Raw genomic sequence first — 22,886 nt, forward strand, 5'->3', positions numbered from 1 at the left:
AATGTGCTTTAATGAAGCATTAATATACACACAACCAAATGTTATTTAATTAAGCTTTGGTTTCACTTAGTCGTCAATTACATTGCAAACTGTCAAGATCGAATGTAGTATTTAATAGGTTCAGTGAAGAGTGAGAAAAGGAGGGGTGAATAGAGAGGGTGTGAGGAAGAAAGATAAGGGAAATAAGAGACAAGGAATTGCAGATGTTGGAATCTTGAGCAAAAACACAAAATGTTGGAGGAACTCAGCGGGCCAGACAGCATCTCGGGAGGAAATTTACCGGTTGACGTTTAGAGACTGAAGAAGGGCCCCGGCCCAAAATGTTGTCTGTCCATTCCCTCCATGGTTGGAGCCTGACCCGCTGAGTTCCTCCAGCACTTTTTGTTTTGCTTAGGGAAGCAGTATATCAGGGTCCACTCGACTTGGGTGAAGTGGGACAACAGGTTGTGGTAGCAGGAGTTAATGTTGTTGAATGAACATGCAAGCAATATCCATAAAGCAGAATGCAATGTTCGGATCACACTCCTGATGTGTATCTCTTAAACAAAAGCTCCATTCTTCAAGAGATTGTATTGTTTAAAGATATGAGAGTTGTACTTTCATAGCTTACACACCCCTTACCTGGAGCATGTCTTCAATATTGTAAATGTTTAATATTAAAAAATATTTGTAAACTTTTATCCTTTCACAATGTGTTTTATTTAAAGGATTGAAAATGCAAACAATTCAAAATTATACAGGAAATTGCTGCAGATGCTAGAAATATAAAATAGTTATTAAGCTGTAATGTTAACTCCACAGATAATGCTTGACCAAAGTTTTTAGTACTAAATGGTAGTTCTGATTGGAGCTGGACTAAAATGGTAACTCCATAATATATATAAGGGTTTCCAAAACGAGGCAATTCCCACATAAAACTTATTAAGCAATTCACAATAGTATCAAAATATCAAATACTCAGCATTTAAACTATGCTAATTTCTCATCCGTGTTTTTGGCTTTGTTTAAGTTTAGTTTAGTTTATAGATACAGCATGGAAATAGTCCCTTTGGCCAACCATGCCTACGCCGACTAGTGATCCCCGTACACTAGTACTATCCTACACATTAGGGACAATTTACTATCTCCACCAAAGCCAATTAACCTATGAGCCCTTGTGTCTTTGGAGTATGGGAGGAAACAGGGGATCCTGGGGGAAACCAACGCAGTCATGGAGAGAACGTACAAACTCTGTACGGACAGCACCCATAGTCAGGATCGAACCCGGGTCTCTGACGGCAGCAACTGTACCACTATGCCACCGTTTAAATAGCCAAAGAATGCAACACAATGATATGAATTATTTTGCACAGGAAACCCTGGAAAGAAGCTTGAAATGAAATGTTTAGTTTAGTTTAGAAATACAGCGTGGAAGCAGGCCCACCGAGTCCATCAATCACCTGTATATTTGTTATCCCAGTTTCACATCCTACACATCAAGGCAATTTACAGACGCCAACTAACCTACAAACTTGCACGTCTGGAATGTGGGAGGAAACTAGAGCACCCAGAGAAAACACACAAGGTCACAGGGAGAACGTACAAAACTCCACACCAATAACATCTGTAGTCAGGATCAAACCCGGATATCTGGTACTGTGTATGCTAAATATTTCCATATTATATCTCCATTTAGCCCATTCAGACTAGGATGGCTGTCACAGCAATCCCATTCTTCCGCAGATCAACTTCACCCTGATCCTCCTCCCACTCACCTGAGGGTGATTTACAGCAACTAATTAATGTACCAATTAACAGTTCTTTTGGGACCGAGGGAGGAAACGAGCTGCCATGGGAAGCCAAATTTGTCACAGGGAGAACATGCAATCTCCACATAGACAACAGTGACGGACAGGATTGAACTTGGGTCACTGGTCATCTGAAGCAGGAGCACTACCTGGCTGCACCACTGTTATTTTGAAAAAATAAAGGTCAAAATCAAATACCAAACTAGTTTCTCCATTCCAGTTTTCCCCAAAAATCTATTATTTCTTACAGTTTGCACTTTTATAGTACACTTAATTAAAGCAACAAAACTGCTCAACTAAGTACTCCATATTAGCATCAAAGGAATGTGAAGATTAGAGTTTATTTCACCAGGGAAAATGTTTGTCCCATAGCAGCTCATGAATAGTTAGACTGCCATATTGATTGCTATGTATTCTCACAACTGGTATGTTAATAGATTACTTCTTTAAATGTTCCACAACTCTGTCAGATGTTAAAAGCCTTTGGTTTTCAATTGGTTGTGTTCTTAATGTCTGAACTGCTTTCTGCCATTAATCTTCAGTTCTTCTCATTGTCACTGCCGGTCTCATCACTGCTGTCTGGAGATAATTCTGGTTTCTCATCAAGCGCAGGTCTGTTAAGGTTTAGAAAGTTCACGATAAGTTCTGCTATGGCACCGACATCACTGAAAAGAGGAGGAAGATGACAAATTAGAACCACAAAGATTATGTTGAACAGTACATTTAGGACAGCAACTCAAGCCAACTAACTAATTTTCTACAACTTCCCGAAAGCCATAACATTGTGATTAACCCTTGCCTTTAAGCTGTCAAACAAACCTCACTTTTATTTTAAGATTTTTTTTTAAAGATACAGCGCAGAAGGCGGCCCTTCAGCCCAACTCGTCCATGCCGACCAACTTGCCCCATCTACACTAGTCCCACCTGCCCACACCGACCAACATGCCCCATCTACACTAGTCCCACCTGCCCACACCGACCAACATGCCCCATCTACACTAGTCCCACCTGCCCACACCAACTTGCCCCATCTACACTAGTCCCACCTGCCCACACCGACCAACATGCCCCATCTACACTAGTCCCACCTGCCCACTCCAACTTGCCCCATCTACACTAGTCCCACCTGCCCACGTTTGGTCCATTTCCCTCAAAATCTTTCCTATCCATGTACCTGTCCAAATGTCTTTTAAATATTGTTTACTAAAACTTTGTAGCCACATTTGAAGCAGATCTGGTCGTGATACTATAGAAAGAATGTGTAGGCGTTGGAGAGGCTGCAGAAGTGGTTCACGAGGGTGTTGAAACAAGGAACTGCAGATGCAAGTTTACAAAAGAAGACATAAAGTGCTGGAGTAACGTTATTAGGCGAAGTTTCGGGTCGGGATCCTTCTTGAGGCTGATCACTAGGATGTTGTCTGGATTGGAGGTTTTAGAGATACAGTGTGGAAGCAGGCCCTTCGAGCCACCAAGTCCGTGCTGACCAACGATCAGCCATACACTAGTTCTATCCAACACACTGGACAATTTACAGAAAACGATTAACCTGCAAACCTGCACCTGTACGTCTTCAGAATGTGGGAGGCTAACCGGAGCACTCAGAGAAAACCCATGCGGTCATAGGGAAAACGTACAAACTACGTACAGACAGCAGCCGTAGTCAGGATCGAACCCGGGTCTCTACCGCTGTGCCACCCGCACATCATGCCCTGCCCCAAGGCAATGAACACAAGTTGGTCAAATACTAGCTTTCAGGGAATTGATGACCTTAAGGTAACTCTTCAGAAGAGTTAATCGTGTCAGGGAAAAGTGGAGGTATCTGGTAAGGGATTAAATATAAGGGTTGATCACAAAATAAATCCCAACATCTAAATATATTTAATGACAGCAAAACTATTTTAAATTGCAATGAAAGATACAGCATTGAAACAGTCCCTTCAGCCCACTGAGTCCATGCTAACCAATGATCACCCTTTTGCACTAGTTCTATATTATCTCACCTTCTTGTCTACTCCTAACAACACGGGCAATTTTACAATTAATCTACAAACCTACACGCACTTAGAATGTGGGAGAAAACCAGCCACTTGGAGGAAACCCACATGGTCACGGAGAACATCCAAACTCCACACAGACAGCAACTGAGGTCAAGATCAAAGCCAGGTCAATAGCCCGGTGGTGGTGGCTCAACCCCGGCGTAGGGGCCGTCCGCTGGCCGTTCCGGTGTCACCTGTTGTGCCTGTTTCCCCTGCACCGTTACCGTTTCCTGGCTCTGTTTCGCCAGTCCCACTTGTATCGCCAGTCCCACTTGTATCGCCCATCCCGTCCTTGTCTCGGTCCGGTCGCATTGTCCGTCCAGCCTCCCGCTGGGGTGCTCCTGTAGCGGCACCTAGTGGTGGCCTGGGGAATCACAAACCCTCGCCCTTGGCTGGCATGGTCACGTGATCGCGGGAGCGTTTTGGCGGGCTTTTGTATAGCATTCATTCAAGCTCCACCCTGTTAGAAGGAGCTTCCTATTTTTGGCTGTTCTAAACGCGTTTGAGTAAATCGCTTTATTGTCGTTCAAAAATAAAGAATCTTGCCGTACTCAATCGACTCGACTCGCCAAAACATAACTTTAGAAAGGAGATGAGGAGGAATATTTTAGCCAGAGAGTGGTGAATCGGTGGAATTCATTGGCACAGATTGCTGTGGAGGCCAAGTCTTTTTGAAGCAGAGATTGTTGACAGGTTCTTGATTAGTTCAGGTGTCAGGAGATACAGGGAGAAGGCAGGAGAATGGGGTCGAGAGGGAAAAATCAGCTATGATTGAATGGCAGAGTAGACTTGATGGACCGAATGACCTATTTCTGTTCCGATGACTTTTGAACTTATAAGCTATAGTTATTGGTTAGCAAACTCTGTAAACCTAAAGAAAAACAATTTATGTTGATTCAAAGAGCTCAGCTAAATATTCTTGAATGAATTAGAAAATATTTTTATTTCAACTTCTCTTTGAACTGTGTGCTTGAATCATTATCACTGCTCTGCTGAATATTGTGTTTAAGCTTTAAGAGTTTGTGGATAAGGAAAAAGACTAGTCCAGATACAATACTGTATTTACATGGACAAGGCACAAGGAAGAGGGATATGGACCAATGGCAGGCAGGTAGGGTCCATTTAGATTGTTATCATGGTCAGTACAGACATACAGTAGTGGGCCAAAGAGCTTGTTCCTGCATGTAATGCTGGAAATATTTTTTTTAAATATTGTTTTATTTATTGCTTGGTTGCCAACCATAAGAATTCTTTTGGAGAAATAAAGAATTCTTAAGGTGGTAAAAGAAATGTGAAAATATAATTTAATTAGCACGAACTTCTAAAGTTAAGTGATTATTTTAACATGGATCAGAGAGATAATACTGAAATAAACTAAGAAAGACACAAAGTGCAGGAGTAACTCAACAGGTCAGGCATTATCTCTGGAGAACCAGGATTGGTGACGTTTCCGGTTAGGACCCTTCTTCCGACAAATCAGTTCAGACAGCATCTCTAGAGAACATGGATAACATATAACATAGAAAACATCACCCATTCCTCTCTCCAGAGATGCTGCTTGTCCCGCCGAGTCACTCCAGCTTTTTGTGTCTATCTTTGGATAGATAAAGTTTCGGGTCAGGACCCTTCTTCAGACTGAAGTAGAGTCTTGACCTGAAACATCACCTATCCATGTTCTCGAGAGATGCTGCCTGACCTGCTGGGTTACTCCAGCACTTTGTCTCTTTTTTTTTTATACACCAGCATTTGTGATTCCTTTTTTCTACATTCATAAATAAACCACACTTTTTCTATTACTCCAACACACTTTAGCATAACTTGGATTAATATATTTCACAATCTAGAAAGTCCAAAGAAAGATTTAAAAAAATATTACCTTTGATTACCTAGCACTGCGCTTTGGGTAAGTGGGTGTGAAAATCCCGTTGCAAACTTCAGTACCACCACATAACCTTTGCCCAAATAGCGGATCCTCTCCTCCTCCACAGACACGTCACGAATGTGCTGAAGCTGTGCCACGACTATAAACAAACTCCGTGAGTCACTGAAACAGTACGAGCAAAGAACTCGCACCACAACATGAATCCAATCAATATTACTTGACTATGGTGGTGCAAGTGGCTCAAGGTGTTGCATTAACGTGAAGTCTGCCTCAGAGGTGTACCAGATCATGAGGGGAATTAATAGGGTGAATACTCAGAGACTTTTTACCCAAGATAATTGAATCAAGAATGAAACAGGTTTAAGGTGAGAAGGGAAAGAATTAAAGAGGGACCCGAGGGGAAACGTTTTCCACACAGATGGTGGTGGGTATATGGAACGAGCTGCCAGAGGAGGAATTTGAGGCAGATACTACAACAACATTAAAAAGACACTTGGACTGGTACATGCATGGGAAGGATTTAGAAGGATTTTGGTCACCCTGTTGATCATCTTTGGAGTGTGGAGGAAACTGGAGCACCTGTCGAAAACCCATGCGGTCGCGGGGAGAACATACAAACTCCATACCCGTAGTCAGGATCAAACCCGGGTCTCTGGTGCTGTTAGGCAGCAACTCTACCGCTGTGCCACTGTGCAACCCATTAATTCTACTCTATGTCAGCAATTCATTGCACTAAATTATGATTTGATGGTAAAAATGAAAATAATACTCATCTGCTTCCAATTTATGCCTAAAAATGATGGCTTTTATTCAACAATATTTTGCAGAGCTGCATTCGCTATCCAGCATGTTTGTTCAGATCTCACACCTATAAATCAACAATGCAGCCACACATGGTAACTAATTTTAACCTAAATCGAGGATGTTGCCGGGACTCGAGGGCCTGAGCTATGGGGAGAGGTTGAGCAGGCTGGGACTCTATTCCTTGGAGCGCAGGAAAATGAGGGGTGATCTTCTAGAGGTGTATAAGATCACGAGAGGAATAGATAGGGTAAATACACAGTTTTACTAAAGTAGGGGAATCAAGAACCAGAAGACATATGTTTAAGGTGAATGGGGAAAGATTTAAAGGGGGGGGGGGGGGGGGGAGACTGGACTTTTTACACAAAGGCACTATGGCACAGAGGGAAAGTCACTGCCTTACGGCGCCAGAAACACAGGTTTGATCCTGACTATCAGTGCTGTCTATATGGAGTTTGTATGCTCTCCCTGTGCATGTGGGTTTTCTCTAGGTGCTCTGGTTTCCTCCCACATTCCAAAGACATGCAGGGTTGTAGGTTAATTGGCTTCTGTAAATTGTCCCTCGTGTGTGAGATAGAACCAGTGTATGGGTGATCGTTGGACGCTGTGGACTCGATGGGCTGAAGGGCCTGTTTCCACATTGTATCTCAAAGTAAAACTAAAACAGGAAACTGAAACTATATGGAACAAGGTGCCAGAGGAGGTAGTTGAGGCAAGTACTATCACAATGTTTAAAAATAACATTTGGAAAGTGCATGGATAGGATAGGTTTAAAAGGATATGGGCCAAATGCAGGCAGGAGGGAACAGTGTATCTGGGGCATGTTGGTCGGAGTGGGCATGTTGGTCTGAAGGGCCTGTTTCCACACTGTGTGACTCTAGGGATATGGGCCAAGTACAGGCAAATAGGATGGGGCATCTTGGTTGGTATGGATGAGATGGGCTGATGGCCTGTTTCCGTGCAGTATGAGTCTAAGAACACACATTCAATGTTGTGGAAGTTCACAATCAGATGTTAGTATTTACCAAAAAATCAATCTTTATTCTATCTTCAATAATTTGAAAATATTAATACATAAATGTCTGGTATGAACTAAAAAACAATTAAGTGGAACAGTTATTCCGATTAATCCTGGAACATTTAACATTTCTGTCATTATGTTCAAAACATTTTTCACTGAGGCCAAAAAGTTACTTGAAATAGCAGCTACCAATTTGCATAATAGCAGCTACCAATTTGCATAATAGCAGCTACCAATTTGCTACTCACCTTGCTCATGACAGTTAGTCCACATGGTCAATATCCTTGTATAAAGGTTGAAATTTTTAAGAATTGCAGTCCCTTTAATCTTGTCAAACACAACTTCCTGAAAAGCGGAAAAGATAATTATATTAAATAAATAGAAAAACATAAATGGTAACTCTGAAGAAGGGTCCCAACCCGAATCGTCGCATATCCATGTTACTTTAGAGGTACAGCACAGAAACAGGCCCTTCGGCCCACCAACTCCTTGCCGACATCAATCACCCTGTACATTTATACCATCCTAAACAATTTTACAATTTAACCAAATCCAATCTACCTACAAACATATGCATTTTTGAAGTGTGGGAGGAGACTGGAGCATCTGGCGAAAACCCACATGGTCGCAGGGAGAACGTACAAACTCCATACAGACAGCACCCATACTCAGGATCAAACCCAGGTCTCTGGCGCAAAAAGGCAGTAACTATACTGTACAGTTACTGTACTCCCCCTGTTCTCCAGAGATGATGCCTGTCCCGTTGAGTTACTCCAGGACTTTGTGTCCTATGCAAGATTTCAACATCTGCTGTTCCAAGTGTCTGCATAAAACATCGTGCCACATTCTTATCTATCTATATTACTAAAAGTCTGTTCTTGACCGGTTTTGGCCATCTGTGCTGCGATTTCCGAGAGAACGCCGCCACCTACGGCCGTCATTTTTGGCCACCTTGCTCAGAGCCCCCCTCTGCCATATGTGTGCCGAGAATTTTTCCCGTCGATGACGGGAATTTTCCCGTCAATTTTTCAAAATTCCCCATTCTCTCTGCTGCCCCTGCTGGCAGCAGGGGGGAGGGACTATAAAACCAGGAAGTGGTGTGCCTCAATCAGTGTCTGCAAGCTGGAGGAAGACAGAGAGTCACGTTTCTCTGAGCTGTGAATAACACTGAACACATGTCTACTCAAATGTAAGTGTCCTTAGTGGTTCTAAAACGCTTGCAGAATGTGTCTATTGGTTCTAAAAAGTTTGCAAAAAGTGTTTATTGGTTCTAAAATGTTTGCAAAAAGTGTTTATTGGTTCTAAAATGTTTGCAAAAAGTGTCTCTTTTGGTTCTACAATGCTTGCAGAATGTGTCTTTTTTGGTTCTAAAATGTTCTTTAGGTTCTCCCCCCCTTTCCTCTCCCCCCCCTCTCTCCTCCCCCCCAACCCCTCTCTCCTCTCCCCCTCTCCTTTCCCCCCTCTCCTCCTCCCCTCTCCTCTCCCCACCTCTCCTCCCCCCTCTCCTCTCCTCCCCCCTCTCCTCTCCCCCCTCTCTCCTCTACTCTCCCCACCTCTCTCCACCTCACCCCTCCTCTCCTCTCCCTCCTCCCCCCCTCTCCCTCCCCTCTTTTTCTCTCCCCCCTCCCCTCCATCCCCTCCCCCACCATTCCTCCCCTAAACCCCCTCCCCTCCACACACCCTACCCCCTTCCCTCCACCCTCCCCCTCCCTGCTCCCCACCTCTCCCCCTCCCCTCTCAGCACACCCTCTCTCTCCCCCTCTTTCCCCTCTCTCCCCCCTCCTCCCCTCCATCCCCTCCCCCACCCTCCCTCCCCTAAACCCCCTCCACACCCCCTACCCTCTTCCCTCCACCCTCCCCACCTCACCCCCCTCTCAGCACCCCCTCTCTCACCCTCTCTCTCTCCTCCCCTCTCTTTCCCCCCTCACCCACCCTCCCTCTTATCCTCCTCTCCACCCCCCTATCCCTCTTGCCCCTCTCTCTGTCTCTGCCCCTTCTCTCTCTGCCCTCACTCTCTACCCCTGCCCGCCCCTCTCTAGATGTGACTGCAAGTTGGGGGCAATGCGTCAGTAGATAGGGTGGTTATGCGGTAAAAGGAGCAAATTAATAATATTAATATAATATCAAGGGGGTAATTAGCGTGAGTGCGGGGGGGGGGATAGTTAGTGTGTGTGACGCTGCTTGCCCCCCCCACACAACCGCACGTTGGGGGAACAGACCCAACGGGTCTGCACTTGGTCTAGTTAATTATAGAGTTCAACAACCTGCAAAGATTTCATTTGGCGAATACAAAAGTTGGTGCTCTGTATAACTCAGACTAGTTTATGTACCATTGATTTGCCAATATGCAGATAACATTTCAACATTAACATGGCACAGCAATAAGGTTGCTGCCTTACAGGGCCTAAGACCTGGGATTGATCCTGCCTACGGGTGCTGTCGATACGGAGTTTGTACGTTCTCCCCATGACCACATGGGTTTCCCCGGATGCTCCGGTTTACTCCCACATTCCAAAGAGCTACAGGTTTGTAGGTTAATTGACTTCAGTAAAGATTGTAAATTGACCCTAGTGTGTAGGATAGTACGAGTGTACAGGGATCGCTGGCCTGCGTGGACTCGGTGGGCAGAAGGCCCCGTTTGCAAGCTGTTCTCTAAACTAAACTAAATTAACGCAATTGCTAAATATGGACCTTAAAAAATAAACTGATTTAAACTTGATAGACACAAAATGCTGGAGTTACTCAGCGGGTCTGGCAGCATCTGATAAGGAATAGGTGGCGTTTCGGGTCGGAACACTTCTTCAGAGGTTTCCAAGATGGACTTGAGATGAGTTGTCAAGTCATTGCACAGGGAAGTAGATTCATAGAAATTGAAAGGAAAGAAGCCACAAGAAGAAGCTTGGCTGCTTCAACCAGCAGAGGGGTGTTGGTCAAATTTCTATTTACATTTTGCAATCACTAAATTCAGTTTCAATAAAGAGGAAGAAGATTGGATTGTTTTGCCTTCCATCACAGTGGGGAATGTGGGGAATCCGCTGTGGTGGATGTTTATGTTGATTTTTATGTATTTGTGTGTCTTGTTGCTTTTTTTTCCGTATGGCTGTATGGTAATTTGCATATCACTGTACCTTAATTGGTACATGTGACAATAAAATACCTTTGAATTGAACCCACCAATATAAAGTGTTAAGGAGATGTGAGGGGCAGGTTCTTTATTTACACAGAAAGTAGTGTGTGCCTGGAAATCGTTGCCAGGGGTGGTGGTAGAAGCAGATATGATAGTGGTATTTAAAAGGCTTTGTATAGGCACATGTATAGTCAGGGAGTGCATGCAGGCAAGATTAGTTTAACTTGGCATCATGTTCGGCATGGACATTGTGGGCTGAAGGGCCTGTTCCTGTGCTGTGCTGTTCTATGTTCTATGTTGTGGCTTTTGAGAGAGCAATTGCTAATGAGATCCACCACCAAGAGGGTAGAGTCAAGTGCGAGAGGCATCTTGAAATTTACTGAATAATTAACCTGAGTTTACCATCATTTTAAACTCTGTAGTCACAAGATTTTTTTCTACATTTTCTAAATAAAGACCAAATACTCGATCACTTTAATTGTATAATTTCATAAGTTGCATAAAATTGATTTATAACAATAGATTCACTTCACAAGAGACATAGTGAGGCAAGGTCTAAATAGACAAGTACTTTCCTACCTCCCAGTCTTCCAAGTTTTGGATGGCCACAAAAAAGCACCCAGCCATGTAGAATAATTTCCATGCCCAACTGTCTGAAAACAAAAAATAGATACTTTCCAGTGATCTTGTTCAGAGTATCATAAGTGATCTTAGTTTATATTCAGCAACTGAAATATGCAGTCAGAACATTGCCTGATGTAATTTTGAACTTTCTTCCAGTCCAGCGAAACACAAATGCCAAGACATTTTAGTTTAGTTTAGTTTAGTTTCGGGATCCAGCTTGGAAACAGGCCCCTCGGCCCACTTAGTGCGCCGACCAGCGAACCCAGCACACTAACATTATCCTACACACACACAAGGGACAATTTATAATTTTACCAAACCAAATAGCCTACAAACCAGTACGTCTTTGGAGTGTGGGATGGAAACGGAGCACCCGGGGAAAACTCAAGCAGGTCACAGGGGGAACATATAAACTCTGTACAGACAGCATCCGTGGACAGGTTTGAACCCGGGTCTCTGGAGCTGTGAGGTAGCAACTCTATTGCTGCGCCCTAATTTTCTAACATAAATGTTCTGGTCTAAAGACTGCCCTGTTCCCTTTAAAATATGTTTTGAATATTTTAGCCCAACATACTGTGCAGGTTTAATTTGCACCATTCTGTAGATAGAACACAGAACAGGACCAGAGGATCAGGCCCTTCGTCCCTTAATGTCAGTGCCGAACATGATGCCAAGATAAGCTAACCTGATCTACTTGTACATGATCCACACCCCTCCATTCTCTGCATATCCAAGTGCTAAATTAAAAACCTCTAAAATGCTGCTATTATCTGCCTCCATCATCTCACACAGCACGTTCTAGTGCCCTCTGCATAAAAATCTTGCCCCGCACATCTCTGTTAAACTTTGCTCCTCTCACGGTAGAGCTGTTAGCTCTAGTCTTTGACATTTCTATCCTGGGAGAGAGGTTCTCACTGTCTACACTATCGTGCCAATATAATTGTCAAGTCCAACACTAGTCCAAATGACATCCCATCCAAATTTAACCCCTGCTTTCACGCAGAGGGCAAATGCCAATTGAAAACCGACCCAAGATCACAGACATGCAGAGCATAGATCACAGACATCAGTGTTGCCCGTACACAGACCACTCCTATTCCTTACTTTTTCCTCAAACTTATACCATTTGTTATCGAGTGACCCCACGGCATTGCATGTTCTTAGGAGTTTGTGGAACATATTGAAACATTGCAAACAAAGAGGCAGCACAGTGGCGCAGTGGTATATTTGTTGCCTAACAGCACCAGAGACCTGGGTTCGATCCTGACTACGGGTATGGAGTTTGTATGTTCTCCCTGCGACCGCACTTGACACCATTCAGACAATAATCTGCCTTCCTGTTTTTGCCACCAAAGTGGATAACCTCACATTTTGTTGGTTCACATGCTTGTTTTTTGTTGGTTCACACGCTTGATAAATGGTGTTTTATCATTAATGTTTTATCATTATTAATGTTTAGTGTTTTCTGAGTCATTCGTAACTGTCACCGTATGTCATGTTGTTACTTGTGGGCGGAGCACCAAGGCAAATTCCTTGTATGTGAATACTTGGCCAGTAAACTTACTTACTTACTTACTTATCCACATTAAACTTCATCTGCCATGCATCTGCCCACTCATCCAACCTGTCCAAGTCACCCTGCATTCTCATAGCATCCTCCTCACAGTTCACACTGCCACTCAGCTTTGTGTCATCTGCAAATTTGCTAATGTTACTTTTAATCCCTTCATTTAAATCATTAATGTACATTGTAAATAGCTGCGGTCCCAGCACCGAGACTTGCTGTACCTCACTAGTCACTGCCTGCCATTCTGAAAGGGACCCGTTAATTCCTACTCTTTGTTTCCTCTCTGCCAACCAATTTTCTATCCATGTCAGTACCCTACCTCCAATACCATGTGCTCTAATTTTGCCCACTAATCTCCTATGTGGGACCTTCTTCTACTGTTTCTATATGACACTCAATGCTACCAGAAACTGGACCTTAACAAGTACAGTGGAGCAAAATGCCATATACACACTATTCTTTAAAAATCAGTTTAGTTTAGTTTAGAGATACAGCGTGGAAACAGGCCTTCAGCCCACTGAGTCCGCACCGACCAGCGATCACCCCGTACACTAGCACTATCCTACACACTAGGGACAATTTACAATTTTTGCCAAAGCCAATTAACCTACAAACCTGGAAGTCTTCAGAGAGTGGGAGCAAACCAGAGCACCCGGAGAAAACCCACGCGGTCACGGGGAGAATGTACAAACGCTTTACCCGTTGTCAGGATCCAACCTGAGTCTCTGGTTCTGTAAAGCAGCATCTCTATCGCTGTGCCACCCTGCAACCTATTAATTCTACACAATGTCAGCAATTCATTCCACTAAATTATGATTTGATGTTGAAAATGGAAAAAATACCCACTTGCTTCCAATTTATGTTTAAAACTTACATAACTTTTATTCAATAATATTTTGCAGCTGCATTCTCTATCCAGCATGTTTGTTTAGAACTCACACCTATAATCAACAAAGCCACACATGGTAACTAATTTTAACCATCGATTCATTGTTAATAATTACTCTGACAAATGATCAGACAACAGAGGAAGAACAAAGTTCAAAACTGCACTTTCCCAGACGAGGTCGATTTATCAAAACAAAAGATAACATTTTGACAACATACTCTGCACCAGCACTTTATCACTTAATGTTGCCATCACAACGATTTAAACAGAGGTTGGTGGAGATATTCCTGCTCGACATTTAACCTCTCTGGACCACTTGGTCACATGACACACTGGAAAATTAGACCAGTCGGAGCAAATATGTAAACGGAGGCACAAGGAACTGCAGATGCTAGTTTACAAAAAAAGCACAAACTGCTGGAATAACTCAGCGGGGCAGGTAGCGTTACTGGAGAACATGACAGGTGACACTTTGGGTCGGGACCCTTCTTCGGACTGATTATGGAGGTGGGAGGAGGGGGGTGGAGAGGCCCTGACCTGCCCCCACCTCTCTTTCCAGCTTTCTCACCCCTGCCCCCCCACCACAATCATTCTAAAGAAGGGTCCCGGTCCAAAACGTCACCAATCCATGATCTACGGAGATGCTGCCTGACCCGATAAGTTACTCCAGCACTTTGTTTTTTCACGTATGTAAATTGACTTGCCCAATTTTGATTTATTTGAATTAATAGATTTACATCCACCAAAAGCAGAAAATCTTTCAGTTTTAATCTTTTTCACTGTTTATTTTACTTGACATATGCTGAATCTACAATTTAATAACCCATCTAATAAAAGCTTTTAGAATTCTGCTGAAAAAAAGAACATATTATGTAAACCATTCCTGTTTCTTCACTCTAACATTAATGTGTTACACTTATTTATGTCATCAATCTATTATTTCCATTAAATTATTTAATTTATTTCAGGTTTGCTTTGATTAGAAATGATTTCAAATAACTACTTGTTTTCAAATCAGTTAAACAGAACAATCGTATTGAATTATGTAAAATGTATATTATATTAGTATATTATATGATTAGATTCTGATCTTTCTTACCTGTACTGTAGTAGGCAGCAGCTAAACCAATTGAACCAATTCCTGCAGAATAAGAAAACAATGTTAATTTTCCTCTGTCTTCCCTTATCCCTAACCAGTCTGAAGAAGGGTCTTGACCCGAAACATCATCCATTCCTTCTCTCCAGAGATGCTGCCTGTCCCGCTGAGTTACTCCAGCTTTTCTATCTTCATCTTAATTTTATAACTATTCTCTTCATCATTAAAAAAACTTGTAATGTCTCTGTGTGACTGATACAAACTCGCACAAACGTTTGTTCGTGTAGAATGCTGCTGTCCCACAGTGCTGGAGACCTCGTGTGCTGACTGTGTGGAGGTTGTACCTTCCTCCTTGTGACCGCATGGGTTACCTCCAGGTGCTCCAGTTTCCTCCCACATCCCAAACATATGCAGGCTTGTACATTATTTGGCTTCTGCAGGGAATGGGATAACATAAAAGGTGTACGAACGGGTTGGCATGGACTCTGTGGGCAGAAGGGCCTCTTTCCACGATGCATCTTTAAACTAAACAGTTATTAATGTCAATGTTGAATAATCTATATTAAAGGGGGGTACGGTGGCGCAGCGGTAGAATTGCTGCCTTACAGCGCTTGCAGAACCAGAGACCCGGGTTTGATCCCGACTACGGGTGCTGTCTGTACGTTCTCTCCGTGACCGCGTGGGTTTACTCCGAGATCTTTAGTTTCCTCCCACACTCCAAAGATGTACAGGTATATAGGTAAATTGGCTTGGTATAATTGTAATTTGTCACTAGTGTGTTTGATAGTGTTAATGTGTGGGGATCGTTGGTCCTAAGGCCTAAGACAGAAATGTCAGCATGGGAAGGGGAATTAAAGTGTTTGGCAACAGGGTGATCACGTAGCCTAAGGCGGACTAAGCGGAGGTGTTCAGCGAAACAATTGCCCAGTCGACGCTTGGTCTCGCCAGGAGCCCACACCTGGAACAGCGGACACAGTAGATAAGGTAGGAGGAGAATTGTAAATTGTCCCTAGTGTGTAGGATAGTGCTAGTGTACTGGGTGGCTGGATGGTGCAGATTTGGTGGGCCAAAGGGCCTGTTTCCGCACTGTATCTCTAAAGTCTAAGGTTTAAAGATACAGCATGGAAAAAGGACCTTCGGCCCATCGATTCCACGCCAACCATTGAACTCGATCACACTGGTTTTATGATACCCACTTTCTAATCCACTCTCTTCACACTGGGGGCAATTTACAGAGTCCAAGTGACCGACAAACCAGCACGTCTTTGGGAGATGGGAGGAAACTGGAGCACCTAGAGTTCACAGGGAGAACATGCAAATTCCACTCATACAGCATCCGAGGGCAGGTTTGTGCCAGGTGCTGTGAGGTAGCAGCTCTACCAGCTGCTCTCAAAATGTAATACATTCAGTAAAACAACACTGCCTTTGTACTTATAGTAACATGTTGGTGTGGACTCTGGAAGTGGCGGCACTGCCCTAGCAGCTGCGGCTCACATGCAGTGCGTCTGTTTTTTTGTTTTCTTTTGTCCTGTTGTTTAGTTTATTTAGTTTATTTTAGTTTGTGTATGTGTGTGTGTGTGGGGGGGGGGGGGGGGGGAGAAAATATTTTTAGTCTCTTCGGGGGGATGCGACCTTTTCTTGTCATATCCCCCGTATCCGTCTGTGCTGAGGCCTATTGCGGAGCTGGCAGCCTCCAACTGGGACCGACCTCGAGGCTCCGTGAAAAATCAGAGCAACGACTTACCAACGCGGGGCTGGCCGACTTCGGGGCTGTGGTGGCGTTGCGGTGGCGACCCGACTTCGGAGCCTTGGAGGCTCGGCCGCAGGCCCAGTGGACTCGGCCGCGGGCCCAGTGGACGACAACGTCGGGAGCTCGCTGGTCCCAGGTTGGTGACCGGTTTTCTGGAGCTCCTGCAACCACAGCTTCGTCTGCTGGACTGGAGGGTGGCAGCTTCGACCGCCCCGGGCCGCGGAGTTTAAACCGGCCCATTTGCGGAGCTCGGATGTGGTCGCTGGACTTACCATCACCCGGGGGGTCCCTAGATCGAAAGCTGGATCGCCTCAACGCAGAGGGAGACGATGAGTGAAGAAACAAGGACTTTAAGACTTTTGCCTTCCATCACAGTGAGGAGGTGTCTGGTAGACTCACTGTGGTGGATGTTAAACTGTGTTAAGTGTGTGTTTTGTTATTTTATTCTATGATAAGACTGCAAGGTTCACAATTTCATTCAGACTGAAATGTCTGAATGACAATAAAGGATACTTTATACTTTATATTTTAATGATTTAGAAATTAGAACACAACCATCTTAATAAAGGTGATTGAATTACCATGCACTTACCAACTAATACAGACCAGGATCTAGTACCGGGAGACCTCGAAAGGCGAAGGATTGAATCGTTTTTCTCCTCTACGATCATGTATGCCATCTTACTGAAGTGCAGCACTCAGTCTATTGAATATAAGTTATTAAGTGACGCTCTTAATGGACCTGGAATAGAAAGACCAAATTACACTGTTGTTGCACAATTGGAAAGAAGAGGCAGCAGAAAGCATTTGTAAAGATATTAGATATCCCTCTGATAACAAATGTCCCCTTTTGTCACCAGCATTAGATAATCCAATATTTCGAGAAGCTGTATGTGCTTCCAGTAAGTCACGGTTAACATAACAGCTCATGTATTTGAGATCTTTCTGCAGCAAAGTAAGACATCCGTTTAATAAGAAGATAGACACAAAATGCTGGAGTAACTCAGCGGGTCATACAGCATCTCTGAAGATAAGGAATGGTAACGTTTCGGGTCGAGTCCCTTCTTAATGCTGAGTTAGAGGAAAGGGAAACGTGAGACATAGACGATAATATAGAGAGATATAAAACAAAGAATGAAAGATATGCAAAAAAAGTGACGATGATAAAGGAGACAGGCCATTGTTGTTAGAAAGGCGCTATATAAATCCCATCCATTATTATTATTATTGTTGTAGGCTAGGTGAAAATGAGTTACAGACAATGAGACTCAACAAGACGACTTTGAAGCTGGTACAACTTGGGTGCGGGGAGGGACTGAGAGAGAGGGGATGCAAGGGTTACTTGATAAGTCCAGTTAATGTCGTTTTCTAAAATGTTATGTGTAGGAAGGAACTGCAGATGCTGGTTTAAACCAAATATGGATACAAAAAGCTGGAGTAACTCAGCGGGTCAGGCAGCATCTCTGGAGAAAAGGTGATGTTTGGGGTCAAGACCCTTCTTCAGTCTGGAAAATGTTATCACTTTACGGGGGATGTAAAGACAATATAATATATAATCAAACATAATATTTTAATTCATGCATCTCTGAAATACACAAAAAAGTTTTGCAACCAGCACCGCTCAAAGCTTTTAACCTCATAATTTGCACATCCTAATGTATCTCTTTTATAGATGTGATTGATATACACTGAGAAATTAATCCACCTCTTCTTCAAAAAACTGACAACAATAAAAACTAAACATGCTATTCTGGCAGATAAATAAGGTGGGCAGCATTACATTGATAATCTGAGATGCTACACATATAAACACAATTGAAGTTTTTTTACCACCATAATTTTGCCATCTGCATAATGCAACACGGATACACAAATTCAACAATTACATTACCAAGATTCACATGGTTAAATTATCAAGTTATCTTACTTTCTAGTTGAAAGACTATTCTACACCTCTTTACAGAACCGGTAATTGAACCGGGATGCTCATTGGCAAATCTACAGAAAGATACCTCCCCTAGGGTGATGTATAACATAGATAGGGTGAATGCACACAGTCTTTTTGCCGAGAGTAGGGGAATCCAAAATCAGAGGACATAGGTTTAAGGTGAGAGGGGCAAGATTTAATTGGAAACAGAGAGACATTTTCACTCAGTATATGGAACGAGCTGCCAGAGGAGGGAGTTGAGGCAAGTACTGTAATGGCATTAAAAAGACATCTGGACAGCTACATGGATATGAAAGGTTTAGAGGGACTTGGGCCAAATACAGGTAAGTGAGACTAGTGCAGATTGGGAATCTTGGTTGGCATGCATAAGTTAAGGGCCTGTTTCCTTGCCGTATGACCGTACGACTCCAATAATTCTCAGTGTGCTGGTCAGTGATTGTCTACGACATTGTTCATACTAATAGTGATGTTCTGTTCACCTTCACACAATGTCATTCATCTGCTATTTCACCATCTCTCTCCATGTACGTATATATCAAGTGTCTCCAACTCATTGCCTCTCTGTGGTTAAATCGACATCCAGCTCTTTGATTTTTAATCTGCATGTCTTTAAGATGTGGGAGGAAACTGGAGCACCCGGAGAAAACCCACACGGTCACAGGGAGAATGTACAAACTCCACGCAGACAGCTTCTGCAGTCAGGATCGAACCCGAGTCTCTGGCACTATAAGGCACCAACTCCACTGCTGTGCCACTGTGCTACCCAATGCCTGTGTCTTGAGGACTCTACTCCCATGTATTTACGCTTACCCAATATTCCTCGTTGTTTTCAGATAGTTATTGTCCTAGCTGCTTTTCCTTGCTATCTTTATTAAGCGTCTCTAAAACAACTGTCTTTTCAATGATATTCTAGTCAGCCTCCTCATTCCTCCATTTAAGGACGGCACGGTGGCACAGTGGTACAGTTATTGCCTTACAGTGCTTGCAGCACCAGAGACATGGGTTCGATCCAGACTACGGGTGCTGTCTGTACGGAGTTTGTACATTCTCCCGTGACCGCGATGGTTTTCTCTGAGATCTTTGGTTTCCTCCCACACTCCAAAGATGTACAGGTTTGTAGGTCAATTGGCTTGGTATATTGTCCCTAATGTGTGTAGGATAGTGTTACTGTGCGGGGATCGCTGGTCGATGCGGACTCAGTGAGCCAAAGGGGCTGTATCTCTTCACTAAACTGAACTACTACTGTATAAAATGCCTGTGTAAAAGTTAATTTTGAACATTATAAGTGCTATTCAGAGACAAAGCTGGGGTATTTCTTGTAATACTCTTATAAGGAGAGTATCCTGGATTCCTCTCTATCTGTAAACATCCCCATGGACCATTAGCCAAACCTTTAATGTATCTAATCTAAGTAGCAACTCCTTACACCACACATTCTTTCACTATTTTATATCTCATTCTTTTTCTGCATATCCGAACCTTTGAATTTGCCAGATCAGATTGTATTTGAATTTAGCAGCCTAGCAGCATGGTGCGCTGACAACAACCTGGCCCTTAACTCCAAGAAGATCAAGGAGCTCATTGTAGACTTCAGGAAGTCTAGGGGCGGCACCCCCACCCACATCAACGGGACGGAGGTGGAACGTGTTTCCAGCTTCAGGTTCCTGGGGGTCAACATCTCCGATGACCTCTCTTGGACCCACAATACCTCAACTCTGGTCAAGAAGGCTCACCAGCGTCTCTTCTTCCTGAGGAGACTGAAGAAGGTCCATCTGTCTCCTCAGATCCTGGTGAACTTCTACCGCTGCACCATCGAGAGCATCCTTACCAACTGTATCACAGTATGGTATGGCAACTGCTCTGTCTCCGACCGGAAAGCACTGCAGAGGGTGGTGAAAATTGCCCAACGCATCACCGGTTCCTCGCTCCCCTCCATTGAGTCTGTCCAAAGCAAGCGTTGTCTGCGGAGGGCGCTCAGCATCGCCAAGGACTGCTCTCACCCCAACCATGGACTGTTTACCCTCCTACCATCCGATAGGCGCTACAGGTCTCTCCGTTGCCGGACCAGCAGGTCCAGGAACAGCTTCTTCCCTGCGGCTGTCACACTACTCAACAATGTACCTCGGTGACTGCCAATCACCCCCCCCCCCCCCCCCCCCCGGGACACTCCTCCCACAGGAAAATATACTATGTCTGTATACATGTAAATAGATTTATTTATTGAAATCATATTCTATGTCGCTCTTCCAGGGAGATGCTAACTGCATTTCGTTGTCTCTGTATTGTACACTGACAATGACAATTAAAGTTGAATCTGAATCTGAATTTAATGCAAATAATATAATATCTTATGCTATACCCCACTTTAAACTTCATTCTCAATTCCTATCATTCTTGTTTGGAGCGCATCTGACGTTAATTTTTAATGCCTTGTCATATTGTGACTCCAAAGAGACCCTCATTACTTCCAGTAATCAGAAGATGATGGTACATTGTGGTCAAAGCACTATGGGTGGAGAGAGGAAAGGAAGGCAGCATCTATCAGGAAACAATTAAATCAGTAAAATCTAAGTGCTTGTTGCCCATCCACAACACTAACACGCCTTCTGAGGTCAGTTCTCTGAGAACAATGGGTTTACTGTGGCCAACTGTAATCGTATACGTTCTATGTGGACCATAAGACATAGGAACAGAATTAAGCCATTCTGCCCATCGATGTTACTCCACCATCATCTCCTGCCTTCTCTCTGTAACCTTTGACTCCCTTGCTAACCAAGAATCTATTAATCTCTACTTTTAAAAATACCCAATGATTTGGCCATCACAACTATCTATGGCAATTAATTCCTTATCATCTACATTCTAAGGGTACTTCCTTTTCCCCGCCATTAGGTTGTGTCCCATGGTCCGAGATTCCCAGTCTCCCACTATAGGAAACACCCTCTCCATCTGTCAGAAACAGGTTCTGACAACAGGTGTTTGTTGACTCTAGCCACATCTCTTTCCACAGATGCTGCCTGACCCACCTTGTTTTTCCAGTTGACAGAACTGCTGATGTGTGGCAATGCTGAGAACTCGCAAGTAGCCCTGACCTATTATCTACCTCATTGGAGACACACGGACTACCTTTAATCAGACTTTGCTGGACTTTATCTTGCACTAAATGCTATTCACATTATTCCCTTTATCGTGTATCCGTATACAGTAGATGGTTCGATTATAATCATGTATTGTCTTTCCGCTGACTGGATACCACGCAACAAAAGCTTTTCACTGTTCACAAGGCAATAAACTAAACTAAACTCAACCATATTCTACACGCTGTATCTTCCCTTTTGCTCTGCCTATGGTACTTGAGCATGAATTGATTGTATGGAATATCTGTTTGGATGGCATGCAAAACAAAGCTTTTCACTATACCTCGTTACATGTGACAATAATACATCTAAACCATAATTTTCTGCTTCTGTATCTAATCTGCCGAACCTTGGCATTTTCAGTCTTAAAAACTTAGCATCATAGCCTTAATTTGCACCGATAGACGCCCTTTCCTGGTTTATTGAGACTGAATACTGTGTGGATCGTGATTTCAAAAGGGAAGTTAAGAAATAATCTCACAGGGATAAGTATGCGAACGTTGAAAAAAAAAAGACCGGCATAGATTTAAATTATATTTAAAGACAAAGTGTATAAACCAGAAAGGCGCGACTTCTCAGCTGCAATCTTAGCAGATCCATTGAATGGCATACGATTAGTTTCAACAACTATTTCGGATTTAAAAAACACATGTAAACAATAAGGACTAACGTTATTATAACTATAAAATGGAATGTTAGTCTTTGGAAATTATCCTTAACACCTTCCCCTTCCTTATCTCAAGACTTCCTCTCCCCTAACTCTCAGTCTGAAGGGTCTTGACCCGAAACGTCACCCATTCCTTCTCTCCAGAGATGCTGCCTGGCCCGCTGAGTTACTCCAGCATTATTTGTGTCTATCTTCAACTACAAGTCTTTGTAAATGTTTTGATGTGAAGAGAAATGAAGACATACCGCCGGATTTGCGCCTCTTCCCTCCGATGAATGTGGCCGGGAAGTTCTGAATAATATCTTCCACTTCCCTCTTGGCCGCGCATTGGCTAGGACTAGGAACTGCCTCCGGAAGCCTGTAACCCAATGAAAAGGAGACATTAACTTTTTTGCTTCGACTTCCTCCCTTACAACCCTTCATGACCAGAGCGAAAATGAACAACGGAAGGGGGTGTTCAGAAGAGGTTCGACGCGCTGCCCCAGTTGGATCAAGTTACGGTGAGTAGTATTCAAGGAGGAAGCTGATGGCGGATTGATGGGTTATTTTAAGCA

At 43.5% G+C, this 22,886-nt stretch overlaps 2 protein-coding genes across 2 annotated transcripts in view; one reads left to right on the forward strand and one right to left on the reverse strand.

Moving 5' to 3' along the window:
• Positions 1–2,112: 2,112 nt before the first annotated feature.
• On the reverse strand, positions 2,113–22,739 carry LOC116987793 (cytochrome b-245 chaperone 1). Its single transcript, XM_033044009.1, has 7 exons — positions 22,578–22,739; positions 17,173–17,322; positions 14,834–14,875; positions 11,234–11,307; positions 7,776–7,872; positions 5,700–5,844; positions 2,113–2,452 (listed from the first exon to the last, which is right to left on the reverse strand). Exons 2-7 carry the CDS (start codon positions 17,258–17,260, stop codon positions 2,326–2,328), a joined length of 573 nt encoding a protein of 190 aa, XP_032899900.1. The 5' UTR covers positions 17,261–17,322; positions 22,578–22,739; the 3' UTR covers positions 2,113–2,325.
• narf (nuclear prelamin A recognition factor) overlaps positions 22,714–22,886 on the forward strand; it is a 34,750-nt gene continuing 34,577 nt past the window's right edge. Inside the window, exon 1 of the mRNA XM_033044004.1 lies at positions 22,714–22,832. The gene's annotated coding sequence lies outside the window, so the exon portion shown is untranslated. The remainder of the gene's footprint in view (positions 22,833–22,886) is intronic.

This window comes from Amblyraja radiata, chromosome 26, assembly GCF_010909765.2.
Source record: "Amblyraja radiata isolate CabotCenter1 chromosome 26, sAmbRad1.1.pri, whole genome shotgun sequence".
In the NCBI taxonomy this organism is placed as follows: domain Eukaryota; kingdom Metazoa; phylum Chordata; class Chondrichthyes; order Rajiformes; family Rajidae; genus Amblyraja; species Amblyraja radiata.